At 43.7% G+C, this 18,219-nt stretch overlaps 1 protein-coding gene across 2 annotated transcripts in view; it reads right to left on the bottom strand.

Annotated features, from left to right (window-relative positions):
- Positions 1 to 12,753: 12,753 nt before the first annotated feature.
- rell1 (RELT like 1) overlaps positions 12,754 to 18,219 on the bottom strand; it is a 49,070-nt gene continuing 43,604 nt past the window's right edge. The window contains exons 5-8 of one of the 2 annotated variants that reach the window (XM_083639607.1): positions 17,981 to 18,219; positions 16,633 to 16,765; positions 15,358 to 15,401; positions 12,754 to 14,895 (exon numbers count right to left, since the gene is read on the bottom strand). The exon at positions 17,981 to 18,219 is cut by the window's right edge and continues 10 nt beyond it. In XM_083639607.1, the coding sequence (XP_083495733.1) occupies positions 15,369 to 15,401; positions 16,633 to 16,765; positions 17,981 to 18,219 (405 nt within the window). In that variant the 3' untranslated portion in view covers positions 12,754 to 14,895; positions 15,358 to 15,368. The remainder of the gene's footprint in view (positions 14,896 to 15,357; positions 15,402 to 16,632; positions 16,766 to 17,980) is intronic. The other variant, XM_083639608.1, reaches the window with a different exon arrangement.

Below are 18,219 nucleotides of genomic sequence, written 5' to 3'. Positions count from 1 at the left end.
TTTGACTAGTACTACAGTTAAGTATTAGTTTTAACATGGGGCAGTTGCATCTGGAGTCAGACTGGACTCAAAGCAGTCATGAAGTCATCAGAATCCAATTTTCTTTTCAAGGTGTTAGGGTGTTTTCTTTGCCATTTTAATGTTTTATTTGACAGATACATAGTCCGAGAGAGACAGAGGGGGGCGTGGGAGAGAGAGAGAGGGGAGGACATGCAGCAATTATAACCCGCCGGGCGGATTCGAACCTGTGTCGCTGTGATAAGGACTGAGTTTTTATGGTACATGCTCTACTCGGTGAGCTACTGGGGCACAGAACATGGAAAGAGAAATGCAACCAGGCGGGCAGGGAGCCACCGCAGAAGGTCACTGCGTTTACGGCCCTGATGCAGTTCAAAGGTGTTAAACATTTACTGGACTTCCTCCACGCGCTTCCAAAATGTTTCCCCTAAAAAATAAAAATAAATCCATCCTCTTTGGCTGATAGCCAGGCACAAAGATAAGATGTAGGCCACTTAGCCTGGCATCGGCATGGGGACCCTGTCGCCGCCCTGGGGGCCTGAAGAATTCAATGCCCGAGATAAATGTACTGCTGCATGCGAAAGAGGCAGAACAGAGAGGTATTCTTATCTATACCATTTTCTATCTGCATGCCTAATTACATATAAACTAATCTCATCTAATATAATATTGTGTAATATTATAGGCCTATTATAATAATATAATAATATCACCTCTGCATTGATTTATTAAGACCTTTCTCAACACATATCAATCATAAAGTGACAGTGCCAGTGACACATAGATACAGCCCATAATGTCATAATAGTCCACAGCTGTTTTGGAGGTGTGTCCATGATCCCACACAATTCAATATTCCCTCAACTGTCAAAACATAATCATATCATACACATTCAAAACCTTTTGATATTACTAACAAGCAAAATCATTTTTTTTTCCATGTTAGCGGTATAAAAGACATAGTCCAAGTCTACAGTATACAAATACAAAATAATACAAATAACCAAAGGGGTTCATTACAAATTAATCCATGATTCCCAGCACCACAAATGAGACAAAGCCTAGTTTCCAGGCACAATTTGTGACAGAGGGACAGAACAAGATGGGTGTCACCAGTTTGTCCAAGAGCCAGGGTAAACACACACACACACACACACACAGAAAATTTGTCAATATTTGCACCAGGTCCGTCTGTTGGTTAATCATGTCCTGCACATTTACTTTCCAACAGGTTTGACACCCTGAAGGCATCTTGTGTGCTTGTTTGTATATATATATATATATATATATATATATACACACACACACACACACACACACACACACACACACACACACACTCACTCACTCACTCACTCACTCACTCACTCACTCACTCACTCACTGACTGAGCACTTTATTAGGAACACCTGTACACCTTCATATCAATTATCCAATCAGCCAATCATGTGGCAGCATCAATGCAGATCCAGGTCAGCAGCTTCCGTTCAGAATGGGGCAAAACTGTGATCTGATTGACTTTTGGCTGTTGTTTGAGTATTTCTGAAACTGCTGATCTGCTGGGATGTTGACCAGTGTTGTGGATGACCAAATGTCCCACTGTGTGATGAGGGACTGCACAGCATTTTCATGCCTTTTCCCATGTCCCACATATTGAGACAGTGTCCCACATTTTGACTGACTCTAGTTTTCAAAAGTAAAACCACAGAGAGAGAGAGAGAGAGAGAGCGAGAGAGAGAGAGAGAGAGAGAGAGAGAGAGAGACAGAGATAATACAAAAGGCAGAATAACTTTAATATTATGGTGTTTTGAAGGCACAATCATACATGTGTTCATATCTGTTGGGAATGGATATCGCCGAGAAGAGCCTGGTGACGCGAGGTTACCTTTACCTAGTATCCTCTAGTCTAGAGAGAGAGTGGCGTCAGCGGAGGACCAAAATGCGAGAGCCAATGAACAGCCAGGAATGGGTCTCGCGCTACGTTTGCATGCTAAAATAAAGCTGATAATGTACAATTTGATTCAAGGGATGAAAAACCCTTTCAGAGTACAACACAAACTGTCTATTTTGCTGCAACTCACTAGACAGTGCTGCTTTGTTTTACTCAAGAGTTCCAGGATCTTACTTCCTGGGGGGGGGAAAATGGTCCGCCCGGATGTAGTTTGGCCGCAGAAAGACTGGACTCAGGAAATCGTCACGTTGCGCAAGATGGCCGCCGGTGTAAACATGCCTGCAATTTCTTTCCTTTCAAAAGTCCAGTCTACAACTTTAATTGACTAACTGAAGACTCTGTACGCTATGTATTGGTGATACTGTCATAAATATAGAAACTGGAGCTGGTTTACTTACCAAGAAGAAGAAGCTCCTCTCTCATGGACTCAGATGAAATGGTTTATTTTGCTGAAGCTAACGCTAGCTCGCCTGGCGCTAACGTTAGCTCGAGCTAGCAACAACGTTTGTCAGTAAATAGTTGAGGAGGAAAAGTTGCTGTCTGTCACTGTGTGAGAAGGTCTAACTACTTAACTCAAGTCCAGAAGCTGAGAGCTAGTGGTGAAGCAGCGACTGACTGTCTACTGCGGCTGTCGAAGAGATATTTGTGCTGTTTTAAATGGATGATGGCAGAGTGCAAGGAGGAAGCCTCTCGTCCAGGTTTGTGACATTTAAATGTTGTTTCACATTTCTCACACACAGTTTATGATATTGCTGTTGTTGTGAGCCAATGCAAAACAGGACAGACCGTGTGCATTCTTTAAATATTGCGAGTGGACAAGTTGTCTGTAGTTGTGATTTCAGGTTAGGTCTATTTGCTATGGCCCTGCCGCTTGATCATTGTCATATGAGACTAGATATATTACATTTTGGATGTGATGATATGGCATCTAAGTGTTGTCTTTTCCTGGTTTTAAGGGCTGCATTACATTAAAAGTGATGCATTTTTCTTAGACTACCAGACTGTTCTAGCTGTAATCATTTACCTTTACACATTAACCTATCCACATTGTTGGTGATTATTTGTCCAAAAAGATTTTAATTTTTGGCTCTTCTTGAAGAGGAAATGAGCTTATGAATTGACAATGCAGTCTGAATATCAGGGTCCAGCCCAACATGTGGCTTTGACTTACAAATGAATATTTTTCTATATATTGTGAATTGCCATTCAGTCTAAAGTCACAGCGATATGATTTTTCCACATCACCCAGCCTTATGGTCTCAACATTGGGACACTTTGGCATCACATACAATGAAATGATCAAAATCTCTTTATACATTTACTGTAGTATTTTTGTATTATGACCCCATGAACAAGACCAATATTAAGATTGCACGTTCTGCCTATTTGTTGTTGATTATCAAAATATCTCAAGATGCTACAGTAAAATTTCTCAAACTTTGCGATGTTGATACATTGATTGATTGATTGATTGATTGATTGAAACGATTTATTTCAAACAGTTAAAACAATACATAAAGTGAAAAAAACAGTAAACATAACAGTCTAATAGAATTCATCAAAAGGAAAATACGTAAACTCAAACATAAAAAAGGCGACCTGTTTGAAAAGGGGCAGGAAGAAGCCTAGGCTTATCGAGTCCTGCCCCCACATCATTCATAAACAAATTCATACATCCCTATATTATATGCATATCCCAACTCTCACGCTCCTCCCCACATGCTCATGCATACACATACATACATATATATGCACGTATATACACAAACGTGCACAAACTTACCCATACACATACATCATAAATCCACCTACAATCCCTATCAATACCCATTCCCAATACTACAATCCAACATTACCCCAAAAACCCAATGCCGATATCAACCTGTGTTGAACCAATGCATCCGAGAATCCATCCAATGTTCACAACAATTCTTTACATAGTGTATATTACAATATAATATACATCATGTACACCATATACATTATATGCATAATAACCTCATTACACATACAATAATTTTTATACATATATGTATAGCAATGTACAGAATACACATCAGACCTGGTACATACACCCACCAATAATACAGTAATTCTCTACCAGGAAGAAAAAAGGACATTGCCAAAAAACAGCAAGAATCCGAGTAACTCAGGATTCAATGTATTTCTTGATTAAATATTTTTTTAAATTAGATTTGAAAATAGAGATACTAGAACTTTCTTTGATCCTGTCATCCAGTCTGTTCCAAAGAGTCACCCCATAGACTGTAATACACATGCTCTTAAGAGTAGTGCGAGCACACGGCTGTTTCAAATTATATTTACCTCTTAAATCATAGCATCCTTCTCTGTCTGCAAACATTTTTTGAATATTACCAGGAAGTAGATTGTTCCTCGCTTTGAACATAATTAGTGCAGTTTGACCTGCGATGAGGGTTTCTCTGGACTTCTGCACTCAGTTCCTTTCCTTAGTTATCATTGTAGATGAGAATGCATCAGTTATCTTTTATAGTAATAAGAACTCAACCACTGATTCAGTCATTCACATTCAGGGACAGGAGTTCTCATTCAGTTGTAGGGTCAGCAATCAGCAGAAAGCTACAGCCAACCTTTGGTATCCCTCGATTTCTTCCCACCCAAAGACTGCATCAATAAATGGACGTCGTCACCCATTGGCTTGTGGACTCCCGTTTTGAAGCCAGAGTTTGGCATTTTGACTGTCGCCATGTTGTTTTTTCTTGTTTGTTTTTTTAAGCCAGAAGCAGCTTGCATGGGACCAGGGGTTTCCCGGGATGCAGCGCTGGCTGCTTTTGGTCTGCGTCGATCAGCAAGCTGCATGAAGGATCACTGGACAGAGTCTGTCAAAGCATAGCCTGCTTGATTTATATTTTAAATTGGAACATCATTTACAAAATGAACATCAGGCAGGATTGAAGAAGACTTGGGACCATAAACTAAAGTCATTAGGAAAGTGTTTACTGAGGTCATAAGTCAAGTGAGAAGTAGGACCATTTCCCCATTGACTTCCATACAATTTGACTTTTTGCAGCCAGTGGAGGCACCTCCTGCTGGCCATTAGAAAGAATGCAGGTTTAAGGTACTTCCGCATTGGCTTAATTTTTCAGCCATGGAGGGTGCCCCTTGGGTCTACCCCAAACCCCATTGGCCATACCAAATTATGAAGTAACGGTAACAGGTTTAGGTAGACTTCCATTAACAGTTTTCCTTAATGTGTGTGTATGTCTGTATTTCAGCCGTACTATCAGACCTGTTAGTCTGTAAAGAAGAGCTTCCGCCTGAGCAGCAGGATTGGAGCTCCGGTCTGGACCAGGAGGACCCAGAGCCTCCACACATTAAAGAGGAACAGGAGGAACTCTGGACCAATCAGGGGGAAGAGCAGCTTCAGGAGGACCCAGAGCCTCCACACATTAAAGAGGAACAGGAGGACCCAGAGTCCCCACACATTAAAGAGGAACAGGAGGACCCAGAGTCCCCACACATTAAAGAGGAACAGGAGGACCCAGAGCTCCCACACATTAAAGAGGAACAGGAGGACCCAGAGCTCCCACACATTAAAGAGGAACAGGAGGACCCAGAGCTCCCACACATTAAAGAGGAACAGGAGGACCCAGAGCTCCCACACATTAAAGAGGAACAGGAGGACCCAGAGCCTCCACACATTAAAGAGGAACAGGAGGACCCAGAGTCCCCACACATTAAAGAGGAACAGGAGGACCCAGAGCCTCCACACATTAAAGAGGAACAGGAGGACCCAGAGCCTCCACACATTAAAGAGGAACAGGAGGACCCAGAGCCTCCACACATTAAAGAGGAACAGGAGGACCCAGAGTCCCCACACATTAAAGAGGAACAGGAGAACCCAGAGCTCCCACACATTAAAGAGGAACAGGAGGACCCAGAGCTCCCACACATTAAAGAGGAACAGGAGGACCCAGAGTCCCCACACATTAAAGAGGAACAGGAGGACCCAGAGCTCCCACACATTAAAGAGGAACAGGAGTTCAGTCAGGAGGGAGAGCAGCATCTGCACTGTACCCTCCTCCTCCTCCTCCTCCCTTCTGTCCCTCCTGACCGTACAAGTCAGGATGGAGAGCAGCTTCAGGAGGACCCAAAGCCCCCAGACATTAAAGAGGAACAGGAGGACCCAAAGCCCCCACACATTAAATATGAACTCTGGAACACTCAAAATGCAGAGCAGCTTCAGGAGGACCCAGAGCTCCCACACATTAAAGAGGAACAGGAGGAACTCTGGACCAATCAGGAGGGAGAACATCTTCAAGGGCTGGAGGAGGCCCATATGGCAGAGTTCCCATCCACTGCTGTGAAGAGTGAAGATGATGAGGAGAAACCTCAGTCCTCACCGCTTCATCAAAGCCAAACTGAGGAGAACAGAGAGGCAGAGCCTCTAGCCAGCAGCTCAACTGAACAGATGGAAACAGGAGTTGATGGAGAGGACTGTGGAGAACCAGCCAGTGACTTAGATCCAGCTAGTAATTTACAACCAACTAGTGCTGGCAAGACTTCAGACTCTTCTGAACCTGTGACTGAAGACAGTGATGATAATGATAGGATGGAAATTGGTGAACCTCAGTCAGGTTTAGACTCACTGAAAAACAGTGAAGTTCTTGGTAAGAAACACTCCATTTGCTCAATTTGTGGTCAAAGATTTGACCAGAGGGGAGATCTACTGAAACACATGAGAGTCCACACAGGCGATAAGCAATTTAAATGTGCAGTCTGTGGTGACAGTTTTGGTGATAAACATGTCTTGAAGGGACACATGGTAGTCCACACACGAGAGAAGGCATTTAAATGCTCAGTCTGTGGTAAATGTTTCAGTCAAAAAGCAAATGTGAAGAAACACATGGTAGTGCACACAGGAGAGAAGGCATTTAAATGCTCAGTCTGTGGTAAATGTTTCAGTCGAAAAGCAAATGTGAAGAAACACATGGTAGTGCACACAGGAGAGAAGGCATTTAAATGCTCAGTCTGTGGTAAATGTTTCAGTCGAAAAACAGATGTGAAGAAACACATGGTAGTGCACACAGGAGAGAAGGCATTTAAATGCTCAGTCTGTGGTCACAGTTTTGGTCATAATCACACCTTGAAGGAACACATGAGAGTCCACACAGGAGAGGAGGCATTTAAATGCTCAGTCTGTGGTAAAAGTTGCAGCCAATCTGGACACCTGAAAGAACACATGAGAGTCCACACAGGAGAGAAGGCATTTAAATGCTCAGTCTGTGGTAAAAGTTGCAGCCGATCTGGACACCTGAAAACACACATGAAAGTACACCTGAAAGAACACATGAGAGTCCACACAGGAGAGAAGGCATTTAAATGCTCAGTCTGTGGTAAAAGTTGCAGCCGATCTGGACACCTGAAAGAACACATGAAAGTCCACACACGAGAGAAGGCATTTAAATGCTCAGTCTGTGGTAAATGTTTCAGTCAAAAAGCAAATGTGAAGAAACACATGGTAGTGCACACAGGAGAGAAGGCATTTAAATGCTCAGTCTGTGGTAAATGTTTCAGTCAAAAAGGAGATGTGAAGAAACACATGGTAGTGCACACAGGAGAGATGCCATTTAAATGCTCAGTCTGTGGTAAATGTTTCAGTCAAAAAGCAGATGTGAAGAAACACATGGTAGTGCACACAGGAGAGAAGGCATTTAAATGCTCAGTCTGTGGTAAAAGTTGCAGCCGATCTGGACACCTGAAAGAACACATGAAAGTCCACACACGAGAGAAGGCATTTAAATGCTCAGTCTGTGGTAAATGTTTCAGTCAAAAAGCAAATGTGAAGAAACACATGGTAGTGCACACAGGAGAGAAGGCATTTAAATGCTCAGTCTGTGGTAAATGTTTCAGTCAAAAAGGAGATGTGAAGAAACACATGGTAGTGCACACAGGAGAGAAGGCATTTAAATGCTCAGTCTGTGGTAAAAGTTGCAGCCAATCTGCAAACCTGAAACAACACATGAGAGTCCACACAGGAGAAAAGGCATTTAAATGCTCAGTCTGTGGTAAAAGTTGCAGCAAATCTGCAAACCTGAAACAACACATGAGAGTCCACACATGAGAAAAGGCATTTAAATGCTCAGTCTGTGGTAAAAGTTGCAGCCGATCTGGACACCTGAAACAACACATGAGAGTCCACACAGGAGAGAAGGCATTTAAATGCTCAGTCTGTGGTAAAAGTTGCAGCCAATCTGGACACCTGAAAGTACACATGAGAGTCCACACAGGAGAGAAGCCATTTAAATGCTCAGTCTGTGGTAAAAGTTTTGGTCATAATCACACCTTGAAGGCACACATGACAGTCCACACAGAAGAGAAGGCCATTTAAATGCTCAGTCTGTGGTAAGAGTTTTGGTGATGAATACAAATGTAAGAGACACATGAAGATCCACACAGGACACTGAGGAGAGTAAACGTTTAATTGCCGCCTGTATAGTCAAACTGGTCGCATGTTACCACACAGGAGAGACACAGTTAATTGCTCAGTTGGTGTGTTTATATAGAGTAAGATATGTGTATTATTTATATAATTCTGTTCTATGTTTTATTGTTGATTAGTTAGATCTTGGTAGGCCAATTCTCTTTAAGAGCGGTTTTGTCATTGTTTCTTATCAGCTTGTTAAATGTGAATATGTCCTGGTGCAACAGGTCAAGCCTTTGAGGCTATTTGATGGCCGGTTGTCACTGAGCTGAAAGATGATACCTACCCAGTATTAGTAAGGTGTTCCTAGTAAAGTTCTCAGTGAGTGTTTGAAAAGGCAGGTTTACTGTAGACCCATGTCAAAGCCATGGGGGGGCTGATGCTGTATTGTGTGCCATCCGGGTTGCTTTTCCACCGCATGCAAATGTTCCCATCCCCCGTCAACACTTTGACGACACCGGTGTGGTGAGTGAACGCTTCCTCCGGCGCGGTCACATGGCGACACCGGTGTGGTGAGTGAACGCTTCCTCCGGCGCGGTCACGTGACTCACACGGCGACACCGGTGTGGAGCGTCACACCGCGTCCTCGCCGTCATTCGTGTTAGAATAACACTGAAATAACACCCTGATTTGCTGACCCGTAATCCATCCCTCGGTGAACACATTCCAGTCCTAATGAAAATTCCAAAGTTCTGCCACTAGAGACATCGGTGTGTAATGTGTATAATTGCTTACCGTGTGCTCACACAATATAATTAAATAAAGGTTTATACATCACCTGAAAGAGGAGACTGTGTGCTTTCAGATAGTATGAATCATGGTATACTTACTTGTAGTCAATCTTTTAAATTAACAGGAAAAATACATCTTAAAATCAGTTCTCTCAGAAAGACTTGCCTTTTCCACCATTGTATGTTCAAATGAGAGAGAAACTTGGAGTGTATGGACTGTCCAGCATGTTGTGGGTAATACAGAACAGAAATCAGAATGTATTTATCATCTTCGGTTCAAAAGATATACATACTTTTGTCAAGGGTGGAATTGGTATGCTATGCTAAATACTGCTTGCTATGGGCAAATTAAGCTTGCATTCCCTTTTATAGTACAGGAAGTCAGTCCTGCCTCAAACACCATGCGCAAATCATATGCGTATATCTTATTTCTGTTAGCTTTGATTGGATCTTTTTAGCGAACAAAATGGTGGTTGTATGATGGAGATGACCTTAAACCATCGGAAACTAATTTCCGATTTGTGAAGGGGCAGACTCCCCCCCCCCCCCCCCCCCAATTCTTTTTTTATCTCCCTTAGTGTTAATTTAATTTATTTATCCTGGTTGCTGCTCCACCCTCTGCCGATCTGGGGAGAGCCGAAACTGGCTCCATGCTTCCTCCGAGACATGGGCAGTTAGCCAGCCGCTTCTTTTCACCTGACAGAGGAAGCTTCACCGGTAGGACATAGCACGTGGGAGGATCACGCTATTCCAACCAGTTCCCCTCCCTCCGAACAGGCGCCCCTAATGGGCAGACTCTTGAACTTGTGCTCTCCTATGGGTGGCTCCTAAGTGTTTGTGTGAGCACACACCTGATGACACCTGTAAGGTCGAGACTCAGGAACAGCAGCAAGTCAAGACCCGTCGTCCTCGATCCTGCAGGTCGGCACAAAACACCTCTCCATCTCATCTCCGTTATCTGGAATTAAGGGAGAGCCGGAGGTCGTCGCACCACCTACTCAAGATGAAGAAGACAAATGATCTTTTCATAGGAAGGGGAGAGGCAAGAACGGTAATGAGAAAGAATAGGATATGAAGATGGATGGATGGCTGAAATGAGGGCAGCGAGGCAGAGGTTGGCCCGCGGGTCGGCGGAGAACGGTGCTCCACTCAAACAGCCTACTTTAATCAAAGTCCTGTTCCTATATCTATATATCTATATCTCACACGAGGAGTTTGTCCAAATGCTCTCCCTATGCTAAACAGTGCATGACCAAAGTCTATTTATTTGTGTCATCTTCTTGGATTTCGAAAAAGCATTTACAGTGTCTCATTTGTTAGTCAGCTTTATTTCCTTAAATTAATTTCATTATAAAGTACAATACACGGTAAACGATTCTAAAAACACACGGCAAACACTCCCAAAATACGAACAATACCAAAGACACGTCATCATCTCGAATGACAGAGCGAGGTTTGATCATAGACATTCAGATGTTTGGCTGGATGTGTTTCATCTGACAGTCTGTGTGATGCTTCATTCCAATGTAAAGCTTAACCTGTGAGTTACCTGCATCGCCTCAACCTAGCATTGATGTTACGCCCTCAGTTTAGCTAAGAAGGAGAATGAAGATACTGTAGGTAAAGCACTTAAGACTCCAGAAGATACTTCTTTCCAATCTAAAGCTTAACCTGTGAGTTACCTGCATCGCCTCAACCTAGCTTAATGTTACACCCTCAGTTTAGCTAAGAAGGAGAATGAAGATATTTAAAGCGCTTAAGACTCCAGAAGATACTTCTTTCCAATGTAAAGCTTAACCTGTGTTACCTGCATCGCCTCAACCTAGCATTGATGTTACACCCCCAGTTTAGCTAAGGAGGAGAATGAAGATAGGTAAAGCACTTAAGACTCCAGAAGATACTTCTTTCCAATGTAAAGCTTAACCTGTGTTACCTGCATCGCCTCAACCTAGCATTGATGTTACACCCTCAGTTTAGCTAAGGAGAATGAAGCACTCCAGAAGTCAGGCTGAAGTCAGAAGACAGGCAGGCTTTAGTTTCATTACTTTGGCAAGATTGAAAACTTCGACATAATTACCAAGTGTGACGACAAAGAAAAAAAAGTACGGATGCAAAATGATCCGGCAATGATGGAACATTACATAGTAAAGTCAGAACTTTACAAACTAACATTACGTTGTCTTAACTTTACAATCAACTATACAATTATACTTTGAATAACAATTGGGAGAAGAATGGAATGGCATTGAAATGGGGATTCCCTCATTGGTTTAAGAAATACAAAATCCTGTTGCTTCAGTGTGTGGCACACACATCTTTCACTCACACACTCTCTCTCTCTCACACACATACGGACGCACACACAGAATCATATTAAAGCAAGACAATATTTTTGGAGGTAACATGAAACAAAGCATGACTAAACATCGTTTTCAATATGCAACGTTTGGTGAATTGCCTTTTGATACTGTAAACATGATGAAAGATAGCGTCCATAGTCTGCCCTTCACAATAACACCCATGCAAACACACCAGAGATGGGGACTTGGACTTGAGTCGCACTTAAGTCTTACACACAGTGGCTTGAGACTTGTCCTCAAAGACTTGAGACTTGACTTGGACTTGAGGTTTGGGACTTTTGTGAACAATCTTTATTTTTTATTTCAATTTTTTTTGGTGCATTAACATTAAGGAAATGTTTACTAATGTCATCTAATCAATGCTGATATTGTATGCTAATAGACCAAGGAGTGAGGATAATACAGTAAATGCTTTTAATTCCTTCGTTTTAGCTATGCAGTGTTTTAAGCAGACCAGATGGTATGCAGCAGATGATAGAACGCGCATTCATAAGAGACTTCAGACTTGACTTGGACTTGAGCTCAAAGACTTGAGACTTGACTTGGACTTGCAAAAAATGACTTGTGTGCATCTCTCACACACACACACACACACACACACACACACACACACACACACACACACACACACACACACACACACACACACACACACACACACACACACACACACACACACACAAATTGCTTAGAAATGAAAGGCATCTTTTGGTGGACCAACCAAAAGATAACCCATGAAGGACTAAGTCATGTGTACAGTATCTGTTCTTGACCCGTCTGCACAGTTATGATAAGTAACACAGGCAGCTCACAGTGAAACACAGTACGTTAAGATTGAACGAAAATCATTTAGCTCAATCACATGAATTTTCTGTATTCAGTCTTAGGCTAAACAGCAGGGTCATTTCCCCCTCGCCATCAAACGCTTTCTTCAGTCTTAGGCTAAACAGCAGGGTCATGACTTTTCTGTATTCAGTCTTAGGCTAAACAGCAGGGTCATGACTTTTCTGTATTCAGTCTTAGGCTAAACAGCAGGGTCATGACTTTTCTGTATTCAGTCTTAGGCTAAACAGCAGGGTCATGACTTTTCTGTATTCAGTCTTAGGCTAAACAGCAGGGTCATGACCTTTCTGTATTCAGTCTTAGGCTAAACAGCAGGGTCATGACCTTTCTGTATTCAGTCTTAGGCTAAACAGCAGGGTCATGACTTTTCTGTATTCAGTCTTAGGCTAAACAGCGGGGTCATTTCCCCCTCGCCATCAAACGCTTTCTTCAGTCTTAGGCTAAACAGCAGGGCCATTTCCCCCTCGCCATCAAACGGTTTCGGGTGGCAGAACAAGGCCAACAGCCAGGCAACACAAGCCAAGACAGAAATGGAAATTAATTGGCAGAAGCAATATGGACGATTAGATTAGCTCTGCGGTAAACAAAGTCAAATCTCAGCCATTCTTGCTTTCGCTTTTTTGCAGTCCTTTTTGATACAAGCCTTAGGAGGAAGCGAAACTTGTCTTAAATGTCCTTCGTCTGAGGTGATGCAATGTCGGTCATACCTTTATCAATTTTGGCACAGTTTAAAGGGACAGCTCACCCCAAAATCAAAAATACATATTTTTCCTCTCACCTGTAGTGCTATTTATCCATCTATATGGTTTTGTGTTAGTTGCCTGAGTTCTGGAGATATCGGCTGTAGAGATGTCTGCCTTCTCTCCAATACAATGGAACTGGATGGCACTCGGCTTGTGGTGTTCAAAGTGCCCAAAAAATACATTTGAAAAACTCAACAGCAATGTCTCTTTCCAGAAATCAGTAACCCCGTTACTCAAGATAATCCACAGAACTTGTTGTGAGCAGTTTAATGTAGGAACTACTTTCGACCAAACTACACTCACTAGCTGCTAGCTAGTTCCTACATGAAACTAGCAGCAGCTAGCTAGCGGGTGTAGTTCGGTCGAAAATAGTTCCTGCATAAAACTGCTCACAACAAGTCTGTGGATTATCTTGAGTAACCGGTTTCTGGAAAGAGACACTGCGTATTCAGACAATATAGTGCCTCTAGTGGGGGAAAGTGGTTTTGCAGGTGGTACATCATCTGGCTGAGGACTTAAGTTATAATAGTCTGTCGCATCACATTAATTACACTGCGAGTTTTTTTTTTAAATTGTATTTTTTTGGCGCTTTGAGCACCACAAGCCGAGTGCCATCCGGTTCCATTGTATTGGAGAGAAGGCAGAAATCTCTACGGCTGATATCTCCAAAACACAGACTACTAACACAAAACAATCTAAACGGATAAATAGCACTACAGGTGAGAGGAAAAATATGTATTTTGGATTTTAGGGTGAGCTGTCCCTTTAAAACTCAAATCTACTCAGTGAGTTTGCATTCAGCATCAGAAGATGAAAAACTTTTTCAACAGTCTCCACTTGACACAGGAGGAAACTACAAAATGGAGGGCATATCTGCTAGGTCAACGCCGGCGACCTTGAACGCTGCGAAGAGGCTGGACTCTCTGAGGATGTGGGTTTGTATTTCACTATTCTTAGCAGAGCAACAGTGCGAGACCCACAGCTTTAGAAAACACTCGGTGAGCGGCTGCTGTCTGTCCTACTGACTGCCGCGCTTCCTTCTCCACTAGAGGTCAGAGTGGGGTCGCAAAAAACTAACGCCGATGCATTATACTGTTGGTAGATGCAGCAGAGTAGCGGGATTTTAGTAACGCCATACACGTCATCGGGGCGATTTTGGTCACATCTAATGGTCCGCTCTACTTCCTGTTTCTGTGACCACTTCACCATGATCAGGTGACCCGTTTTGCTCCACCACCCTCTTTGGGGAGCGACAGAACCATCTCAGCCTGGGCATAACCCTCTTATTTGGGGAAGGGGTGTAGGCAGACAAACCTGTATGAATTAACTGTCGGATGACATGCAAAGGCTCTTTCATTCATACACACACACACACACACACACACACACACACACACACACAAAAACACACACAAAAACACAGTACACACATAAGTGCATACATTAGGATGGTGTACAGTAGTGCGTTATAAGACCGTCTTTTGAGTGTCACCGAGTATCACAAATACACAAAAATACACACACCTCATCCACCGTCAAGGTATAAAATAATAGCCAGTATGACACTGTTGGGGGGGGGGGACGACACGACTCTGCTCTTCACCCTCGCCACCATCTTCATCGTCAGCGTTACTCTGCTCTTCACCCTCGCCACCATCTTCATCGTCAGCGTCACGTTTCTGAAGGTGTGTGGAGGGAGCGCTCCACCCTCCGAGTGCTGATACGCTGTTACAGTCTCACTTGGGTTTGAAAAGTGTCCAGCTGTTTCTCTCCTCTCTTTCCTGTCCTGCGAGGAGAAACCAACAGGTCGTTACAGTTAAATATAGGTATTAGGGGGTGTGCCATATCGTATCGTTATTGGTGTGTCGTTACAATTCGTTACAATTAATATTGTGATATCGTGATAATTGCAATATTCCAATTTGTTGGTGTGACGACGTAACGGTATGACGTCATCACACCGACAAGAAGCATGGCGGCTCCACGGGGGAGGAGTTAATGTTGGAAGTAATGGAAGTGGTTTGGTAATAATGTGAAGGCATATTTGAATATTTAAAGGCTGTCACGTTTACAGTATGCGGACATATAAAACTATAACACTTATTTTGTTGCAATTGTATGTTCTTGAAATGAATAATAACATCTTTTCAGTATGTTTGTTATTTTAGGGCCATATCGCCCACCCCTAATAAGTATATTTGAGAAATGGACACATGCATAAAAAGGTGATAAACATATGATAAATTACCTCAATATTTATCATTTGCCGTTGTCCAAGTGGTCCGTCTGCTCCTGGTAGGAAGAGAATAATCATGATTCAACAAAGACAATTATTATTACTTTATTAATTAATGTGATGCGACAGACTATTATAACTTAAGTCCTCAGCCAGATGATGTACCACCTGCAAAACCACTTTCCCCCACTAGAGGCACTATATTGTCTGAATAAGCTCTCAGTACAAGGACTGACAGTATGACACGGCCACATGCCGGAGTTAATCGGACTGTTTGCATTGTTGTAGCGCTCTGTAAAACACGAGTACGCGGCGTGCACACCCTGAAACAAATGACAGCACGACGTTGGATCACCATATTGATTCAGTCAGGGCTAGGTGACTCGAAACAAGCCCCATCCTGACACCCGAGACAAAACGGCAAAGAATCTCACCTCGTGTTCTCAAGCTTAGCTGCAGCTTCTGGATCTGCTCCACCGAGGGACGTGGCAGGAGGTGCATTCACAAGTGTTACAGGCTCTACTACGAGTTCACCTTCATCAGCTGAAGAAAGCTCAGAGTAGATATTCTACAAGCCCACCAGTCAGCCATCACACCTCGACGTCGTCAGTGGAGCAACACTAGAAAGTCTTTTGCACATTGCCTGTGCGTTGATGGGCGTGTCCTATTTTTTAGACGAGTGGCCCGAATTGAAAAATGTTCAACCCCGTAGAAAAGCGACCCACGTCGTTCTCCAGGCCCCCCCCCCCCCGGTGGCTCATGTAGTCGCTATTGTTGTTTTTTTGTCCAGATTTTTTATTATCCAATTTTTATCCCCCATTAGTGCTAATTTTTGTATGTATTTATCCTGGTTGCTGCTCCACCCTCTGCCGATCTGGGGGGAGCTGAAACTGGCTCCATGCTTCCTCCGAGACATGGGCAGTAGCCAGCCGCTTCTTTTCACCTGACAGGGGAAGCTTCACCGGTAGGACATAGCACGTGGGAGGTTCACGCTATTCCAACGAGTTCCCCTCCCTCCGAACAGGTGCCCCTAACGACCAGAGGAGGCACCACTTCAGCGACCAGGATATTGCATGTTTTGGTCAGGGGTTCCTATATGAAGTAAACCCCCAGGGGGCACGGGGAGAACATGCAAACTCCACACAGAAAGGCCCTTTTGACGACCCTGCCCGGGCGGAAAGCGATGGAGAGAGAGATTTCAAGGTGGGAAATGGAGAGATACTACACCTCCACCTCTCCACCACACTAAGCGCTGCACTGTGAGTTTGGTTTCAGGACCATACTGACCTGCCGGGACTCTGAGGTGGTCCTGCTCTTAGGCTCCGCCTCCGTGGGAGACGACGGGACACTCTGGTTGGAGTCGGTGATGAGCAGCGTCCGCCTGTCCCGGCCCGTCTTCTCACACTTCGTCACTCGGAACCTGAGAAGGGACAGAAAAACACCCCGACACCGGGCTTTCAGAACACCTGGCTCATTAACCCATTGATACCTGATGCAGCATTTGCGTGTGTATCCCTTTAAGACCGCGAACCGCGTTGATGCGGTTCGGGGTTAACATACTGACGCTCTTATATGGAGACCAAGGGGCAACCTCTGGGACTGAAAAATGAAGCCAATGCAGAAATGCATTAAACCTGCATTCTTTTTAATGGCCAGCAGGGGGTTACTCCACTGGCTGCAAAAAGAAGTTTGATTGTATGGAAGTCTATGGGGGAAAATGACCCTACTAAATGACCGCAGGGATGACGTATTTTTGTAGGCTTAACTAGAAATCGCCGCCATGTTGGCTCCTCAGTGGAAAAGGCTATGGGATTTTAGAACGGGAATTTTGCCTAAATGCATCAAATAAGGTCTGTGGTTAACAAAGGTTTATGAAACTGCGACCTTTGTGTCTGCAAGATCATCTTCACAAACGAGGAGCAGTGTGATGACTTTTGAAGCGTAAATGCGTTTTTTTTAAACTGCTAGACTTTTTAAACGTTTTCTGAAAATTGCGTTAAAAAAAACACGCCATGCACGCACTCTTTAGTTCCAAGGCCGGCAGTAAACAAACGGTAGCATATTTTCATTTTGTTTTAACAGTAACAGTTTTGTCATAACAGTAATTTACAAAGTCCCCAGTTACTGAATGGGCTGCACAAGATGTTTTGTGTAAGTGAAGTGAAATTGCATTGTTCAAAAACGACCCAAGTAGTGCACACACACATCCAGTTAAGGTGGACTGTAAGTAGACTGTAACAAACAGTTCAGTTTGTCAGGTGCAGGCAACTATGACATGACTTTATGAAAGTTGTTGGTCTGTCTACTTGACAATGTTGTTGCAATAAAATGGTTGAAGTCAGATGTACAGACTGGAAAATTGTTCTTATATAAACCAGATGTTGACAAGGTTTTCCTTTGGGGACATTTGCAGTTGAAAAAGTAAGAAATCGCAATATATCGAAATATCGCAATATTCAATATATCGCAATATTCAATATATCGCAATATCGGCGATATCGCAATATCACAATACTATCGTATCGTGACTCAAGTATCGTTTTAGTATCGTATCGTGGGCATCTGGTGATTCCCACCCCTAACACACACACACACACACGCACACGCACACGCACACACACACACATACACACACCTGCCCACAGCCAGGACGGTGACCTCTCCGTGGTGGCTGCGCCGCTGCTCCGGCTTGCGGGCCGAGGGCCTCCTCATCAGCGGCCATTTCTTCTGGCTGCAGCGGCTGCAGATGTTCTTCTGGCCCCCCGGGCCCCCGATGGTGTGCAGGTGGTTGCAGGTGTGCTTGGCCGCGCCCTCGGGAGCCCCCGGCGACACGGGGGTCAGCGGAGGGGTCGGGGTGGTGGGGGAGACGGGAGT

Source organism: Poromitra crassiceps, assembly GCF_964638095.1.
Source record: "Poromitra crassiceps genome assembly, chromosome: 7".
Classification (NCBI taxonomy): domain Eukaryota; kingdom Metazoa; phylum Chordata; class Actinopteri; order Beryciformes; family Melamphaidae; genus Poromitra; species Poromitra crassiceps.
The sequence above is the reverse complement of the archived record's forward strand: the minus strand, read 5'-3'. Positions and strand labels throughout refer to the sequence as shown.